The sequence below is a fragment of the Gallinula chloropus genome, assembly GCF_964237585.1.
Source record: "Gallinula chloropus genome assembly, chromosome: 3".
Taxonomy (NCBI): Eukaryota; Metazoa; Chordata; class Aves; order Gruiformes; family Rallidae; genus Gallinula; species Gallinula chloropus.
In genome coordinates, this window is record NC_140087.1 from 28,322,987 (window position 1) to 28,341,679 (window position 18,693).

General features: G+C 43.3%; 1 protein-coding gene across 8 annotated transcripts in view; it reads right to left on the minus strand.

Moving 5' to 3' along the window:
- The window catches only part of ARID1B (AT-rich interaction domain 1B), a 327,980-nt gene that overhangs the window by 17,019 nt on the left and 292,268 nt on the right, over window positions 1–18,693 (minus strand). For 6 of the 8 annotated variants that reach the window (XM_084262562.1, XM_084262563.1, XM_084262561.1 and 3 more), the window contains 4 exons: window positions 17,872–17,981; window positions 16,963–17,121; window positions 10,845–11,054; window positions 7,317–7,521 (listed from right to left, as the gene is read on the minus strand). In XM_084262562.1, coding sequence (XP_084118688.1) covers window positions 7,317–7,521; window positions 10,845–11,054; window positions 16,963–17,121; window positions 17,872–17,981 — 684 coding nt within the window. The remainder of the gene's footprint in view (window positions 1–7,316; window positions 7,522–10,844; window positions 11,055–16,962; window positions 17,122–17,871; window positions 17,982–18,693) is intronic. The other 2 variants (XM_084262566.1, XM_084262565.1) reach the window with 1 other exon arrangement.

An 18,693-nucleotide genomic window follows, 5' to 3' on the forward strand; every position in this document is an offset into this window, starting at 1 on the left:
GGTGTTGGTTATAGGTCAGGTTATTTTTCCCCTGCCTCTTTCTAAATAACTGGTTATAAACAGCTGAAAAAATGGAAGGAAAATGCTATCAGGAGAAATTCAAAGTTTCTGGTACTGCTTTGTTAATATGCTTTGCTCTTGACCTCTGCTGGGTCAAGGACACTTCTACAGAACAGGAACTGCAAGTGTTTCAATCTCTGGATTAGGTCATCTGCTACCATGCGTCCAAGTGTGGATATGACCTACATGCAACTCCAAAGACAGTGGTTTCTATGACATACATTCCCAGGCCACTGAATCGTTCACCTATGTTTTAATAATAGCATCGGTGTAAATAGGACATTCCTTGAGAAAGAATAGGGTAAGTATATACTCTTAATAGTTACTGTTGGTAGAGCAGGTACAATTTCTTAAGCAACTTTCACTTGTAGGATATGACTTTCAGTACCTTCACCAAGCTTCAGGCAACTCCCCTCAAGCTAGTTTTGTTTCCAAAATTTTCAGCTGGAACTGGCCAGCTTTTTCTAAGAAAATGTCTTTGAAAATATATGGTGCTCTTCCACTGTCCCCAGAAGAGGACTATTTTTCATTGAGTCTTCTAAGCCAAGTATATATTTGTGACATTTTGTAGAGGTCCCTTCACTGTTTGAAGAAGAGACTTGGTGGTATTGCTGGACACATGCCTGTGATGGGGAAAGTACTCTTGCTGTTCCAGTATTTATTCTGCTTTGGTCAGATAAATTTGTGAAAAATAGCCTGCACCAGCTCTCATGGTTACAACTGAAGGCTGGCAAGCAAAGTAGGGCAATAGAGTTTCTGGCCATCAACAGAAAAGGAGAACAGGAAAATGATATTGGGGCTGGGAACCTAGAGAGGAGATACAGATGCTGAGGAGATCAAATTAGATTTTGAGAATTCTCAAGTTGCACGGACATGGTACTACACGACAGGGAACACCAAGAAAGCCCAGACAATGTACCAAATTAGTGTTCAAGTACAAGGAAAGAACCATAAGGGGATGGATAAAATAAGTCCAATACTGGGCAGATGAGTGGAATTAAATCTCGCACAAGATGTGTGCTCCTTTTTGCAGACAGCCTGCTTAGAGCTGCAGATTTCCAGCTGTGCAGGACATGGTGGGCAACAAATGAGATCATATAAAGGGCTATACCTGGCAACACTTAGAAAACTGATGGATGCTCATGCTGTAACATTTTTGGTACCTCATTGCCTCTTGTGTAGGATGGGAACCATACTACTTTCCCTTTCAGATGAGCATTGCAAGGGCTGGTTAATGCTCCTTAAAACCCTCCAATGCAATTGTAACAAAGGTGAGAAAGCTCTTTTTGAGTCTGTCTGAAAACTGCAGCACAACTAAGGGCAGTGTACAGAAAAATGAGGATAACACAAAATAGTGAGCATTCTCGGTCGCTGAGCTCCGTTTCTTCCATGCACTGAATAACACAGTTCATGAAAAAAGATTCCATGTGACTGCATAATTCAGTGTACTGAGCTGCATATGCACAAGGAAACATAATTAAGGTTGCAGAGATTGTATCTCACCACTGGCATTTCCTAACTTTGGAGCACTTGACTTTGCATCACAGCAATATCTGAATACGACTTTCTGCACACAGCACGTGCTCAGAGGTGCCTGCATGCACACACAGTAAATGCAAACTAGTTACGTTCTCTCACAGGTACACTGTATGCACATTGCTATTAGCAATGTTTTCTAGTTCTAGAGTATGAAAAGCCTCTTCCCTCTAAGAAAGCACTGTATACCTTTTTCAGGCTTCACCTTGAATTTTAGATTTGATAAGCTGCTCTCTGAAATTTTTGCATCTGTCCTTGCCAGGTTTTTTTTTATGGTGTAAGTTTAATTTTGACCGTGGACATCCTGAAATAGGAACCCTACCTTTTAAAGTGCCCCATAAGCTTCAGCATTAAACACAGAACTAAGAAGGAAAACAAGCAACCATGTTGTTTTAGAACAGGCGATCTCTGCTTACATGGTTCTTTAGCTGACTTGGGGACATCCAGGAAAAAATCCTGTGTGCCCACAGTCAGTGCATTTTTCATCTCACATCCAGACCTTGTCTTTCAAGTGCTGTAACAGTTTTGTAAGAATATGCTTTTAACAATAGAAACTCCATCCAAAATGAAATAAAATTAACATCTTTGTCAGTGAGAGGTGAGGTCCTACGAACTCTTTCACAGCTCATTCAATGGAACACATTATTCTCAGCAGCGTGGAATTACAGCACTGGCATGGCTTTTTCCTTGCAAAGCCCGCATGGCAGTAGGTACTGCTTTCAGGGAAGACCCTTTATTTACCAGAACAGAAAGATGCAGTTAAAAAAAAATTAAATCTTTCTCTTGCCAGCAAATTTTCCCTTCAGAGGAAAAAAAAAAAAAAGAAAAAAGAATGCAACCTCTTGAAACTCCATTAATATGAGGCCTGACATGCTCTCTAGGATATCCCTACCTTTTGCCAGAAGCTACAAATGTATACTCTAAAGTAAACAATGGGAAGGTTACTGAAGGTTAAGTACATTCACATACTTCAGAGCTAACAGCCAGCCGCCACGCTGGGAAGATAATTTACACAGCACGAGCCCAGTGCCCCAGTTAGGCCCGGCTGGGGGCTGCTAGCTGTGGCAGCACCCCCAACGCCCCCGGGTGGGTGCAAGCTTGGGGGCACCTCTGCCTGTTCCATCCCCACCTCGCCCCTGTCCACCCCTCCCAACCCCTCGCCCATCCATCTTTCATGGGGATTCCCTAGCTGGCCTTATGACATGCTCCATGACATCACCTGCCTGCTAATAATAGCACTTCAGTCAGCCACCCGCCAGCAGAGACGGATGGGTTTGGTTACAGACACACTCACTGAATGGCTGTGTCGTGTGGTGTTGTGTCGCATCCCCCCCCACCTCCACCCCCTTTCCCAAGTCTTGTTTCTCCGCTGCCAAGGAAACGGAAGGAGCACACTCTTGGCGCGCTCTTGCCTCCACTTTCCAACACAGGCGCACAATTTTCCAGGTCTGCTGTAATGAAATCTCCACTGACATCAGGGCCAGCTGCTGAGTGTTACTGAGGAGCATCCTTGGCTGTACCACTGTGGCCATCCTGTTCATCCAGTATAGGATAAACTCTGTAATTTTTCAAGTCCTGCATACACACATAACCGCACACCGCAGCTAAGAATTTACAGTGCCAGAGCACAGCAATGGAAAGTGACTCCTTCACACTGCTCTTTTGGAATTTGTCCTCCTGCACACATTGGTACAAAGTAAAGTTATTTTCAGTTTAGAACCTGCCACATAATTTGTGCGTAATTTGGTCAAAACTATCACACATGTGTGACAGGAAGAGCATTTTGTCTTTGCATCCACTTCTAGAAAGCACTGGAGTCCAAGAAGGATGCTTGTGAAGATCTGCAGTGCCTCTCTTGCTCTAAGGGATTTTCTGTGTAGCAGAAGAACAATCAAAAGTTGGCATGGACATTGGCACAGACCCAACAAATCAGTTAGCCAGCCTCTCATGAGGCATCTGCTGCTGGTCTTCACAGCTGATGGCATTACCTGACCCAGACAAACATAAGCTGGGCTACAAAGGCCTCAGCCTACCACAAGCACGTCTCAAACTTCTAAAGCCTTAGAGCAGTGCAAGGCACACTAAAACACATTCAGACCCCCCACCTCAGATCAGAAGAGGCTCTGACAATAGTATGAAGCCAGAAATAGGCAGGTAATCCTACCTGTAACACCTTGGCTACTGTGCAGACCTCTACTGAGCAAAGCCAACCAGCCTGTCACTTTGCTGCTCTACTCTCACTCTTTTTTTCAGCTTTTGATAATTACCGACACTGTCCTGACCTGCACTGTACACAGCATTAAATTATTTACTCCTTTACATACCATTAACCTCATTAATGATGTTGCAAAAACAAGAGTGATGGGAGGATCTCCAACACAGAGCCATAAGCAAACAGACTGACATGTGGATCCAGACCACTGCCCTGCAGTCCCACCATCACATCCTTTCCCTGACCGGGTTCTACAGTAATCTCCTTGCTATGGTTCTTGTGCTGTGTTGCCTGGTGTTCCCTCTGTGACCGCACTGTAAAGGTGGTCTGTGAGGCAGACACGTAACCGCCCCATGGATGCAGGACATCGGCAACAACTGGTTTGCTCCACACTGCATAACTGCATACCATGCTCCTGCCTTGCACAACATCCTCTTGGGCACTACATCCACATAGGAACTGAATTCTTTGTACCAAGAAGGCCAGTCCCTATACATTATTATATATGTTCCCCTACGCCTTCTTACGAGGAATCCAAATAATACTGTTTTTTAAGCTTTATGAAGTTGAGCTGTTTTTTAAACTCTCATGACTCTGACTTCATAGCAACAGCTGGTCACAATTGAATAAAACCCAACACCCTCCTCCCAAGACAAGTCCCCCAGCTTTTTTATCAGAATTAACTTCAGCCCTAATATTGTAACTAGTTCTCTGCTAATGCATTTGGCTTCAAAGTGGCTCTGCCTACACTGAGCAAACAGAGCAACGAGGCCAGTGGTTAAGGACCTTTTAGGGGCTACTGCTTCCTGTTGTATTTGGCTCCAGTTCCCTCTGAATGCCACAGAGTAACAGATTATCTTAAAGTACATCTACAACTCTACTTCTTTTGTGCAGTTAAAATGTTAATGTTGGTATATACTAAAGGAAATGGAGAAAGAAAAAAGCTGACTATTAAAGAGAGCAGGCTTGTACTCTCTGCAGCATCTATACCTCAGCGGGATTTCATGTACTAAAGCTGATACACACTGGGAAAGCCTTTCTCCATACAGAAGTGCAGTCCATTCAGTGACACGAGCTCTTTTCTCACCAACAAAACAAACCTTGAGATCCTTGCTTGCTTCCCCCTCTTCCAGTCTCTATGTCCTGCTGTGTTTTTATTTTAGAAAAATAGTTTCAGTTCTCCTCATAGACAGATTGCTTGAATGTTATGATAAATTTAAACTTGGACTTTGCCATTTTCATCTGTAGTGTCACGCTGCAAATGGACCCTCTAAAAGTGGTACATCTGACATTTGCATTCCTTTGTTTCAAGTTTACATAGTTAAATGACATTTCTTCATCTCAAACTTCAGCCAGTTTATGGTGATCAGCCCCAAGCCCCTGAGCCAACTACCGAGAGCAGTGCTGGAGGGAGAGGGGCAAGGGCGGATGGAGCAGAGCAAAATACTCTTTCGTTTTTAGTACAGCTGTTTAGAAACCAATGAAATGAATTTCCTCTTCACCCTCCTTCACAAGTCTTACAGTTTGAGCTCCCCTTCCCAGCCTTCTCAGGAGGTGACAGGCACACCCTACACCTTCTGGTTTTTGCAGTGGTGCACCACTCTATGCTCAATTCCAGGTGCTATAGGTTTGGCTTCTGGCACCAAATATTCCCTTCCCCTCACTTCTAAACATGCCTTGCAAAGTAACCTAGGTATCTTCGCTATTAAATAATCAGTGTTGGGGTACCTGATAACCCCAGGTGTTAACAAGGTGGAGGAAGTATTTAAGGTATTACACAAAGAGGTGTATCTAGAAGCTTTTAACTAAACACTCCCCTAAATCCTTGCACTGAATATATCAGGCTGAAAAAGATTTAAGCTTTATTGCCTCTATCTTTTTCCGAACTGACAAACCACTATCAAAACAAATGATCTTGTAAAAGCTAGAACTGTATTATATGACTATAAAGGTCTTTGCAATTTTCTGCTATCCACAATAGGAAATCTCAAACTGGAGCCACGTAGCCTGCAAACTGCCTGGAGAATTTGCTGGGTCTGACTCACCACTTCCCATTTTCAAACCAGTGACCTATACTAAGAGAAGCTGAGGTGTTTAATACTTTCCTAATGCTGCCTTCTAATGCAGGAAACTGCAGTAAACACTCCAGGAATTACATTCTTTTGGCAATAAAAGAAAGTGGTCTGCCTAACAGCAATTGTGAAAGGAGGTATTAACAAAACTACTTTGTTGGTCAGAAAACCAGGAAATCAAAGGAAATATTTCCTCTTCCACACATAGTCCAGAAGTCAACATCATAGGCTAACACTTACTACACCTTTTCCTATGTACTTGAAGTGTCACAACTGAAGAATTTACCTGCCTTGAGTATCACTCACCACTATCCAGTCTTGAAAGTCTTAAGCTTAACTAATTCAGAGAACTACCACACTGTACATACAAAAAGAACAGCCAAAATCAAGCATTTCCAGTTCCAGCTTTTCAGACAGGAAGATAAAAACAGTGACACTAATGACTTATCTGGCATACAGGATTAGCAACAAAAGAACAGAGAGCGTGCCTCTGAACTAGGAGGTCTGGCAGTGGGGATAGGGCGTACTCTCAACCCTCTCCATCTGCCACACATTCAACAGGAGCTGTATCAAAGTAACCATCTGAGACCCACTGATCAGTCCCACATCTGCTGTCCTGACTCCAACCGAAACTTTACCGACCAAGAGTTGTGTTGAAAACGTAACAGACTCTCATCTTCAGGCACATGTACGCTCCTTTTAGTACTGGCTGCCTTGTGCCTTACAGCGCAAGCACATCTGTACAGAATGCTGAACTCTATTACCACACAATCACAGAATGTGTGAGGTTGGAAGGGACCTTTAAAGGACTCAACTCCCTCACAGTAAGCAGGGACACCTTCACTAGATCAGGTTGCTTAGAGCCTCATCAAGCCTGACCTTGAGTATCTCCAGGGATGGGGCCTCTACCACCTCTCTGGGAAACCTGCTCCAGTGATCCACCACCCTCATATTGAAGAATTGTTTCCTATTATCCAACCTAAATCTCCACTTTTCTAGTTTAAAACTGTTACCCCTCGTCCTAGTGCTACATGCCCTTGTGAATAGTTCTTCCCCAGCTTTCCTTTCAGGTACTGGAAGGCTGTTGTGGGTCCCCCCACAGCCTTCTCTTGCCCGAGCTGAACAAGCCCAACTCTCTCAGCTTGGGCTTGCACTATGCCAGTGCAACTCTCAGCATGAAGGGTATGCTGGTGTACACCTCTTTGTAAGTTGGAGGGAGCAATGACAAAGTAGATATGTGACTGTGGATAGCCCTTCAGAGTTAAATCAGTTAAATAGGAGCTGGCCCCAAGTTTGAAAACAAGGTGGCAACTATCATCTTTGCCGTTTGTCCAGCATTAGCAAAACAAGCTTCTACATACATAAACTGCAACACAGTGAGTATCTTTTGCAACCCAAGAACGGTTGTGTAAGAGGCTGCAGTTTTTTTGACTTACCAGGAGATGGCGGCTGAATCTTAGGTTGTTTCTTAGTATCTCCAGTGCTGAAGACTTCTGGAGGGGGCTCCTCCCCTCGCTCAATCTTGCACTCGAAGGCAAACAGGTACTGAATGTATTGTTTTTTCAGGGAGCTGGCCGCGCTGCTCGAAGTGCCAACGTTCAAGGTGGTTGCCAGCTCACGCCACTTCTTGTTTTTATTAACCTAGCAAAATAAACGACAGAATCACTGCTTTGCAGCAAAGTGGTTTAAGTCGGGAGACAAAAAAGGGGAAAAAAATAAAATGAAAGCACTTAATGTCTTGGTTTACTTTTTTTATTTTCCTCTTTTAACTAATGCTCATTACTCCCACACGCAGTAATGCACAGACAGCATTTACAGCTATAAAACCATTAAGGAACCTGCTGAGAGCTACATAAAAAGCTTTGCTTGTGGAGAGTCTTCTGCATGGTGCATCTTGTAAAAGCCTCGCACTGTTCCAGGGCCTATGCTCTTCAGTTAGCAATCCATCTCCAAGCAAATTCACGCTCCTTCTCCCCCTCTCCAACACCACCCACACCCACCCCTTTCTAATTAAAAAGCAGCTTCTGAAAAACTAATTTAGGAAGCAGTAACAGCGTTATTCCGCAGCTGAAGTGAGCAGCGATATGGAAAATAATTTTTTCCTCCAAAACAGCCACCAGCTGAGGAACAGTTCAGCCTGGAACTCCTGGTTCGAGTCCTTTCACTTTAGGATGTCTTGCAGGGACAGATCAATGATCCTTTGGCTGGACAAGAGGCAGAGTAAAGTGAGGTCCCTTTATTAATTAAGGGAGACTTCAGACACACAGAGCTAGTCCAGCAGTGCTCAGCATTACAGTGCCGACTGCACAACTCTGCTGTGAGTCTTGTTTGCAGTGTAAGGCTGAAAATATTGAAAGACTCCGTTCATGAGTTCCTCAAGCACAGCTGATCTGTAGTAAAAGCAAAGTTCATTTGTCATCCTAGACGATGCCGCTGTACCGCTCCTAGCAGCCAGTATTTTTGCTGTAATACCTGATGTCCCAAAGTTCATTCAACCATTGGTGCCCCAAAGTTCATTCAACCACTGGTGCAACTGCCACACATGATGCAAGAAGGGGAGGCAGCACTGAAATAAACAGGCTTTCGATGTCTTGAGCATCTCAGCTTCTGTTGGGGAAAAATCCTGATTCTCCCTTCCATGATGACTGCCACATGCCCTGAGGCCTGAGTTTTTAATGACTCCAACTTAACTTGCATAGCTACAGAAGTTATCATCAGCCACTCTGCTCCTAGGCCTGCGTGCCAGTGAAGGAAACGTTCCTTACATTTCTCTCAGTGTTTAGTAACAGCGTAACTGCTGCCAGTCAGGAAAGATCTTTTGGGGATAGGAGTAATAGCAAGCAGGTTGGCCTAGCTATGGGAAGCACTTCTGTTTCTCTGATACATCCTGCAAGAACCCAGGAGTTAAAGGAGAGAAGATATTCATAAACTGCCCCTGTTGAGGCTTGAAATCCAGTTACACGGCCCTTTGTGCCTACTGACTTGCAGTGAAGTGGTGCATCATGACCACGTTGCATAATGCAAACAGCAACACTGATGCCCAAATGCCCAGACACTGGCATTTAAAAGAAGCCTGCCAACAGCTGGTCTGTCCATGTTGGGACCCCATCAACTGCAACCACTCAGATGGAGAAGATGCTCTGCTGCTGCACGGCTCCACTCCCTGTTGTTCTGTGAGCCGAATCATTAGAAGTGCAGTGCAGCAGTCGGAGCAACAGCTTTTCAGGAGAGCATCAGGCAAATGGATTCAAATAAACCTCAGTAAGCAAAGCACCTCAGTAGCCCCAAACAGCTAATGGTGGTCATCGTTTCCGTGGGGACACCAGCAAAATGAGAAGCCTTATTTTCAGTGTCAATTTTTAGCACATTTGTAACTCGAGCTCTTTCAAAAAATCAGTCAAAGTGAGCAGCATCTATTATTTGGCAATGTGGAATGTCTGTCACTGCAGATCAACACAGAGTCCCAAAATAAAATAAATTTCCATAATAAGCAAACATGAATGACTCTCTAGAATATCCCATCTGCCCCCCATCTCGCTTCATTTTTGATGCGAAGAGTCACACTATGGGCACAATCAGGCTGTGTGCGGCAGAACAGCCCCGTGATACGATTTACCTGTAATAAAGTTTCTGAGGTAAAAGTAATCAAATCTTTATGATACTGGGGGGCATGAGCTGATCACTAAAAATGTCAGCATAACATCTCTTAGCCACATACAGCATTTAACAACTGGCAAGGTGAACTATATTAGGTTTCTCTGCCTTCCTTTAATAACAGGAATAGCTTAAATCTCTGGACTTGAAGGGCCAAATGATGTAATTCAGTAGCCGTATCCTATGTTGTGAGGGGTACTACTAAAAATAGCATTGAAAAACAGGTACTAATTTTATATTGGACATTTCTTTCTTGAACTAACCACACAGATTATTAAAATGTGCTCTCTTTCTGAAGATCTAATTTGTTTGCTGTATTTTTGAGCTCAGGTTTTGTAATCAGCATTAAATGATACATATTTAAATAACAGTATCTATTTTCTATTAGACACCGCATATGCGTATTTATCTACACAGCCTTGCTTAAGACCTCATCTTGCAAAGCACTGAACATCCACAGACCTTTTGGGCCTCGGCACCTCACAGGAGCTTCTAGCACCTACCCAGAGTGATCCTCTAGATGCAAGAGATACTTTGTAAAAGCACCAGGCAAAGACAGAGGACCTGCCTGCAAACACTGACCACTTTCTCCTGCTTTTCCTTTTGATGGTGTTCGGTCAGTCTTGGAGAACTCAGAAGGAAATTCCAAACATCCCTTGGCAAAACTTCCAGTTAGCTGAGAGCACAAACCAAAGCTGCTCAACTTATTCTCAGCTCTTCCTGCTTTCATTTTCCTTCATCTCAGTTAAGCAGTTCACCTTCTCCTTGTTAATTATGATGTTCATAAGGCAACTCAAAATACCCTGCAAGCACTTTCCAAACACAGGCAAAGCATGGGCTGTGTCTAAGAAGCAAATGTGCTGCACAGCGACAGCCAGATGAAAGGTTTGGGATAAAGGGCTGTGTTTCAAGAATAGATCTGCTGCTTCTCTGGAGAAATGAATTGATTTGTCCTACAGGCAGTATCCCGAGCTGGGAAGGATGGATTTCAGAATCTCCTTTTCCTTTCAGCTCTATCATCTCTTTCTTACTTGTAACTTTGATCCAATGGCTTTTTCTTCTTTTGTTCTCTGAGTGGCATTACTGGATTCCTTTAAACAGGAAACAGTTTCATCTGTGTTTAGCAATGGACAATTCTAATTACAACTGTAGAGTTTTAGGGCCATTATGCAGCCCAAAATGAAGTCCAGACAAGTATCAAAGCATGAAATGATATTGTCAAGGCTGGAAATGTCACTGTGTGAGCAGCAGGAAATACTCTAGAAAAAAACACCTGTTCAAAAGGTTCACTTTCAAGCTCAGATTCTCACCTGTGCTAAACCTCCGATCTCTTTGACGCAGACATAGAGCCTGAACAGGTCCAGGGGCTTCTTGCCCACAGCTGGCAGGCTGGCCACGGGCGTACCCCTCTCCTCCATGAACGTGAGGTACCGATCTACCCACATCTTGCGTTCCGGCTCGTTTCCCAGCTCATAGACTTTAGTGATCTTCTCTCCAGTTGTGGTAGAGGAACTTGATTTCTAAATTGCAAGAAGAAAAGAAAAGAGTTGGGGGGAGGGTGGGAGGGGGAGGGAAAAGAAAGTAAGAAACTCACAACATTGAAAAAGAGAAGATGTCAAACAAACTAAAGCTATCACACAACAGTCAGGAATGAAGGCTACTAGTTCAGGCACAAACAGTACATTCTGTCCATATACAGAAAAGTCAGCTTTTTAAATAAAGGGCCCAAACTCCCCATTTTCATGTTTCTTTCACCGATCTGAACTTTGTATCCCAGAAGGCAAGTTTCTGATGTTGCCTCATGTCATTTTAAGAAGAGGCAGCTCTCAGGTAGTGCTTCTCATTCACTTATCTCAAAGTGCTTTGCAAGTGATAATTTGGATAAAATTAAAACCAGATTTGTCCCACACAAGTTCACATAATCCTAAAAGCAAACCAAATGAACCTTCTCCTCTCTGCCCCCCAAAAGGGGCTAGAAAACCTGAAAGTGTTCCTCTAGAACAGGAATTGCATAGAAACAGGCTAAAGCATGAATCATGGCAAACTGGTACACCAAGGAGTAAGTAGTCTCTTTGGAGAGTCACAAATCATTTCGCTTTACTACCTGTTCATACTACCGCTGGCCAGAAAGCAAGAGGAGCAGGAGTGCCTGCAGTACAAGGAGACTGGTGGCAATACACAGTGTGAGCTGCCAGTTTACTGCCTGAGCCAGTAACGCTTATGAGTAGCTACGACTCTACTCCCTTGAAAAAGGACAGAAGACAACAAGCTCTTGTGTCCTACCTTGCAAAGAGAACGTGTATTATGACTTTGAGGAAACCAGGGATGCACAGCTCATCCCTGAGCTGAACCACTCCCTGGCAAAGCAAAGGAGGTGAAATGAGCTGCAGTCTTTCTCCTGTGGCAGCAGTGCAGAGTGAACCTCCTTTCCTGCTGGTATTTGGGCTTTCCAGTTAATGGAAGCTCATGTCATCCCAATGCCCTTTTCCTCTCTACGTAGAGATGGCAGAAAGTGCTCAGGCTGCTACCTGAGCTGTAACTTCTCACCTTACCCTTTCTGTGTGCTACAACCCTGCGAGCTGAGCTCTGCCATGTGTGGACGGACTGTACCCTATGTGAGCTGCCCCAATCTGACAGCGAGAGGTGCTGCTGCTACTGCAGGAAGACCCTCCTGCTTGCAGAAGGTGAAGTGATTTGCTCAGCAGTGGAAGAGGGGAGTGGTTCAGAATTAAACACGAGAGCAGAAGACTGATAGAAAGCTTTGGGAAAGGAGCCAAATATATGAAGGGAAACATATCCTTTATGTCTGTACAGTAAAATCCTAAACTTGGTTGGTGATGGCAGTAAACACTTCTTTAAACTCATCTCATCAATCATTCTCTCCCTCATTTGCCTCTTCCTTACTCTGAACAGGAGAGAGCACTAATTCTGAACAGGAACTTACTTCTAGTTGAACCTCTTTAACGACGACCCTAGCTGTACCTCATGGATGCTACAGATCCACCCGCTCCGTGCATGTCCCCACATCGCACTGGTGAGGACTGGCACTCAACACCGTGAAGGCTGCAGTGGGGTAGCATTCAACTGCCCATGATTTTAAAAGTATTGCCACCATTCATCTTGCACGTTAGCCTGGAAGATGACAGGCTCTGCATCTCCCTCCAGCCATTGGCTGAAACATGGCAGTGCTGGAAGACAGCCAGGAGACAAGAGACGTGAAGCCAAGGGGGGTGACCCAGCAGTTCCATGAGCCATTGCTGTTCCTTCCAGTGAGTGGATACTCACTGTAATTAAATAAATAGAATAAATAGCCTCCTCTAAAGTTTTCTGCCTTTCTTCCTGATACTGTAACTTCCTTAGAACGGCCAGTATTATTATCTTTCTTACTTAGAAATTAGACGCATTCCTGAGTTTCCTTGAGCCAGATTCAATTGTGTTACAACTCCTATGGAGGTCAGAACCAAGGCTGAACTTGTATTACTGATAGGGCTGGCAGGAAAGTACTCTGACACGAGCCCTGCAGATCATGCAATGGAAGCCCAAACTGATTCTGTAATGGCAACCAGGTTACCTGGTATGTATCTGTGCGTTTAAGAAAACCAGTTCAACTCTTTTCAACAAATATACTTTATCAAAGATTTTTTGGGGTGTGGGTGGAAAGAAGGACGTAGGCCAGTCACGTTGCTACTGATTTTATTTTATAGGGAGAACAGAGATATGATCACATAGGGCTTGATCAGCTGAACAAACTGCAGCTACCCCATTACCAACTGCAGTGCGAACAAAGTTACTCTACTGCCCGTCAGCACTGATCTTCACCTGACTCTTACGAGACCAGAGAACTCCAGTAAAAATCAAGGTGGGAAATTTTGTATGTGCTTATAGTCTAACATATGAGGCAACAAACGAAGTTTCTATTTCACTTTTATGGTAATTCACAATTAAGAATGTCCAGCTTTACCAGTCTGAACTTTTCATTTTTATATGGTAAGATTCTCTTTTTCAAACCAGATTCAGAGCAGAATGGAAACGAGTTAAGGATTTTTCATTCTGGGTTTTTCTGCTATACATCTCAAATGATGCTGCTTTTCAGCAGTGTGGCAGCAGGCTCTAAAATGACAGTATAATCTGAAAACTTTTCACAGCTTACAGAAGCTAAGAAGTGTTTCTTACTGTGTGAGCTTTCAGGTTGTCATGCTTTGTAAAATGGGTGCAATTTTCTCCTAAAATGAAATGTTAACTTTAGAAGAATGCACTGGAGGGAAGAATGCTATTCCTCAAGAGTAAAGATCTTTTTCTCTTCTCTATTTTTATATATGTAAACATGTAAGAGTGACAGATGTGTGCAAGCTAGTCTACACACAAACAAACTTCAGTTCCACATGGGCAGGTTCAGCTGGAAGCCTAAATTTGCCTATAGGTAGATGTTAACCCTCAGAAAATAAGGGTTTATTACAAAATTATCCCATTAGCAGAATGTTAACTAAAATGAGTGCATGCCAGGTAATGCTGGAAGAATACAGATCCTGAGCTTTGCTTCTGTTAAGTTTGTTGATCAATTTGGTGATAGAAGAATGCCGTGCAAGCCTGTGGCACACACCTTTATCAAGATTTAGTTGTATCCTACTCTGCCCTCAATCCCCAGCACTCTTCTACATGGTATGCCTGGCCATGTTTCAATGGGTGATTTTCAAAAAACCTCACCCCAATGCCAATCCTCACGTTTCAAACCCCATGCTTTGTTTTCAATACACCTACCACCCATCAAAATCTTATTATACAGTCTTGTACGGTGAGTCTGCAGAATCCTTCAGAGCAACGCCTGTTTCTGTAGGAGTGCTTGTCACATTAAGACAGTGGGTAGTTGTTTTCTCTAAGCACCTGTATTTATAGAACGATCTACCCTTCTCTTCCCCCACTCCAATAAAGAATTTGCCAATATCACATTTATTACACAGACCTGCATTACTACAGTGTGCACACACAGGCGGCAAAGCCTGCCAAGCCCAACCTCCAGCAGAGGCTTCTGCACCCTCTGTTAGGATTTCCTCCTGAAGGACCCTGCAGACCCCTCCCTGGTAGCAGTGTGGAGATACACAGTACTATTCAGGTGTACTCTCTGTTGTGTTCCTGGGTACCTATGGACAGTGAGCAGCATTTTACGGGGCTTTCATAACCTTCTGCTACACCCATGTTGCAGTGGCCCTGCAGAGTCCCCGGCTGCACCTGCAAATTCTCTTTTTAAGAATTTTAAAGCCACCTTGTCACTGTCAGGGCTGCACAATGCGTGTAAAATCAGCATAGCAGAAGTGTTATTTTACCTATGCACCCACAGAGCCCTCAAAATAAAACATTGGACAATTCCTTCTCCACATTTTTTCATGTCTCCCTTCCATACGAAACTGCTGAAGGAGAGGATCCACTTAGTAGGATCACAGGGATACCTTGAAGTGAATCACAGCCCATTCAGCCTTGCTTTTATCCTCCGCTGGAATGGAGAAGTTGTAGCACATGCAGTAGCTTTGGGATTTAATGAACAAATTCAGGCTGTTTTCATGTGTAACGAAACGCCTGCAATCAATCGTTCCAGTCTGTGTCAGGCTGCTGCTGAAGTCGATGAGGGTATCCAATACACTGGCCTTCATAGGTGAAAAGCCATCAGCTAATTCACAGCACCTGCTTTTCCACTGTTCCAAAGCCTGTGTTTATCCCTATCTGTGGACCAAGAAGCTAACTGAAGCTAAAGATGCAGCAGCAGCGGGACAGAAGGGCTCTCGGAAGAAACCGAAAGCACAAACTTGATCCAATTTTTTTCTCCCAACGCTTTACTCTGGCAAATCCATGTGGAAAAACTCCACATATGTTCACGATGACTCCAGGATTTGTTACGCAGTTTGCACAATGAGCTCAGGAATGCATTACCGTGTGGTAGCCTTGCAGAGGAAGAACTCAATGTGTCAGACAGCCTGTGCAATAACTCTCTTGCTTTTCCCCCCAAAACCGCCCAAACAAGCAAGACTCAAAACATCACTACAAAGAAAGTAACAGTTTTTGGTACTACCCCTTCAGAAATGCTGTTAAGGAGAAGAGACTTTGTGGGAACAAGTAACACCAGCTGCCTTCTGAGACTCAAAGTTGCTGTCAAATAAACATCCAAACATTGAGGTGGTGCATTTCATGCCATGCTGCCCCTTTGCTCAGGGGATTCACTACGTCTGGTTTTTGGATGGGTGCATCTTTTTCCCTTTAATTGGCCATCCTCTGTCTGCCCTGAGACACACTCTTCAACGTATTGTTTTGTGAAAATTCAGCTGTTATCAAATAATTGTTGCTAATTTAAGCGCACATTAACACTGCAAAAAAACCCTTTACATTCCTCACAAGAATGTACTTCAGTATTTTTCTATAGAGAAATTATGGTCATTACTACTTTTGGTAAAAAGAAAGAAAAGAGGAGCATGATATATTTTTCTAATTAAAAAAAACCCAACCCACAAAGCAAAACTGACCAAGTGGACATTGGCTCCCCAAAAGCCAGATCAGCTTATGCCCACATTCTCTTTTCTACAGAGGTAGATAGTTTTTTTAAAAGTGTGTAGATACACAGATATGGCTATATATATGTATGACAAAATTAATTTTTATCTCCACATGTCTCACTGAAGTTTTTCTTTACAACCTGTATGAGAATGACTAAACATTATTCATCTACAAAATAGTTTTGTAAAAACATACACATCAGGTTTTGTTCTAGCCACAATCTGGGGTATTTTGAGGTAACTGAATGAAGCAAGTCAGAGGCAATTTTGGTTCAGACTGTGCCTTGATAACCTAATAATTGCATTTCCAAAATAAAAAATGCTTCAGAAAGATGCACGGCAGCTTTTTCATGGCACCAAGTCTACAATTTACACGTAGTGGATCTTAGTTCAAGAGGGGAGAAGATTCCTCAATTTGTTTTGTTTTTTTTCCTAAATACTCCTAGCAAAGACAAGCACAGCAACCAGAGTGAAGTCAGTTGTGTGAAGGAGTTTGGGCCCAGGAACAGAAATGGAGTTGTCCTTAACAACACAGTCGGCATGCTTGGAAGCTGATGCATTACAAGAAAGATGTTTTCTTCACAACAACTGCTGTATTACCAGACAGCACACTTGCATGATGCACGCAACTTTAACTCTTTCTTATTTCAAAGTACTGTTGGGACAAATTTTGCCCTTGGATAAGCATGCTCGGGCCCCACTGAAGCCAGGCAGTGGAACTTACAGTCATGTGTCCGAGAGCAGAATTTGTACCCAGTGTTATAAAGAAAGAAAACTGTTTAGTGGATAAATAATGAAGAAAAGGAATTTACAAAACAAACAAGCAAGCATTAAAATATAATTAATTACAAAAAAATAAACAAAAACCAAAAAAACCAGAGCCACTTACAGGGCTTGATGGAGTCTTTGGCCAGCCTGGGCTGCTAATGCTATCACTTTCATCTCCATGAAATGAGGAGATGCTAGCAGAGCTTGGGGACATTGGGGAAGGGACTGGCAGGTTGCCTGGGGTTGGGGGCTGAGAAATACCCTGAGAGCTGTAGCTATCCTGTGGTAGAGGAATAAAAAAAAAAAATATGACAAAGGCAGGGCAAACTTTATTAAAAACAAAAAAAATACATCCAGTTTAACAGACTGACCAATTTTATATATAAAATATATATAAACAGAGAGACACAAACAGAGAACACACACATATATAAATATATTTATATATATATAAAAGGTATTAAAACAACATTGTTAATTAGTATAATTTGGAAAGTTTGCTGGATGCTTGGCTAAAGTCACTAAGCCACCATGCTTATTTCAAGCTCACATGGAATGCTAAGCATGGGTTTCCCCTTATGAAAGAAAGAAAAAAAAAACACCAACCAAGCTGTTCACCTTATTTTATCAAATAAGGCAGGAAAGCAAAATATTAAAGTATGTTGCTGCTGCTGAGGCGGCCAAAACAGGAAGCTATAACTGAAGGCAGAGAAAAATGGCTGCAAGTATTGAAACCAGGCAAGACCCTTCCTTCCCACCCACCTGGCACAGCCGAATCCCCACGCAACTTTTGGGTAGGGTTGCTTTGCCCCCGCAAGTTAAAATGCCGTAAGAACTAGTAACTTTCAGATCCACACAATGAAGGAAAAAAAGAAGGAAAAAAAAATAATTAAAGAAACAAAGAGATTGCACGTGGATGGAAAGGCATGCGGGAGAGAACACAAGTGGGTAGGCCAAAACCAGAAGATGGAGGACGACACAGCAGACTTCTGCGGGCTGAACCAACACCACGTGCGGAGGTGGTAAATACCTTTGACTTGCTCTCGGGTTGGGGGGGTCCTTCTTCTTTGCCATCTGCTTTGAGAGGAAGGGGTAGTTTGGACTCACCGGGTGTCATCATATCTGCAAGACCCATAGGTGCTAATCGAAAACAGGAGAAACAGTTAAGCATGACTGTGTTTGGGTTGGTAGGCAAAACATGCTTCCTGCTGCAAGACGCTGGCGACACGCGGAGCAGAGGTTATCCCACCTCTGTCCTGTTATTCTAGCGTCCGGAAACCTGGAAAACTCTTCAGTTGAAGTGAGGAAATAAAAGAGAATGAATGAGGGGAGAATGTGAGCACCATGCACCAACAGCAACAAACACTTTACAGAGTAAAATTCTTATTTGACGCTGCTGGCAGTCTTCAACTGCCTCCACATTTGACCACTACATTTTAAGAGAAAAACAGTCTACCTGAAGAACTACAGCACCTTCCCTGTAGCAACAGAGCAATGTAAATGAAAATGCATCTGCTTGTGATGGTGAATCTGAGAAAAAGGCTGAATTTCCCAGTTATGCGTGCATTAAGGTTGGTGTCCAGCAGAAAATTCCCACCCCCACCGATTTCAGTAGGAATGGCGGTAGGAATGGCGCAGTCATCATGAGCCTTAACTACTGTAAACACCACTCTGTTGGTAACCCAACAGTGTCTTCTTCCCCTCCTGCCAAAATGAGGGGAGACTATAACAAACCCACAAATGTCTTTCTCTGATCGTGACATGCAGTTGCTTCCCAGGGGTATGAGGAGTTTAAGGGTTTTTTTTAATTTTATTTGAAGATACAAGTGCTAAGTATAGTATTACTGCTGCA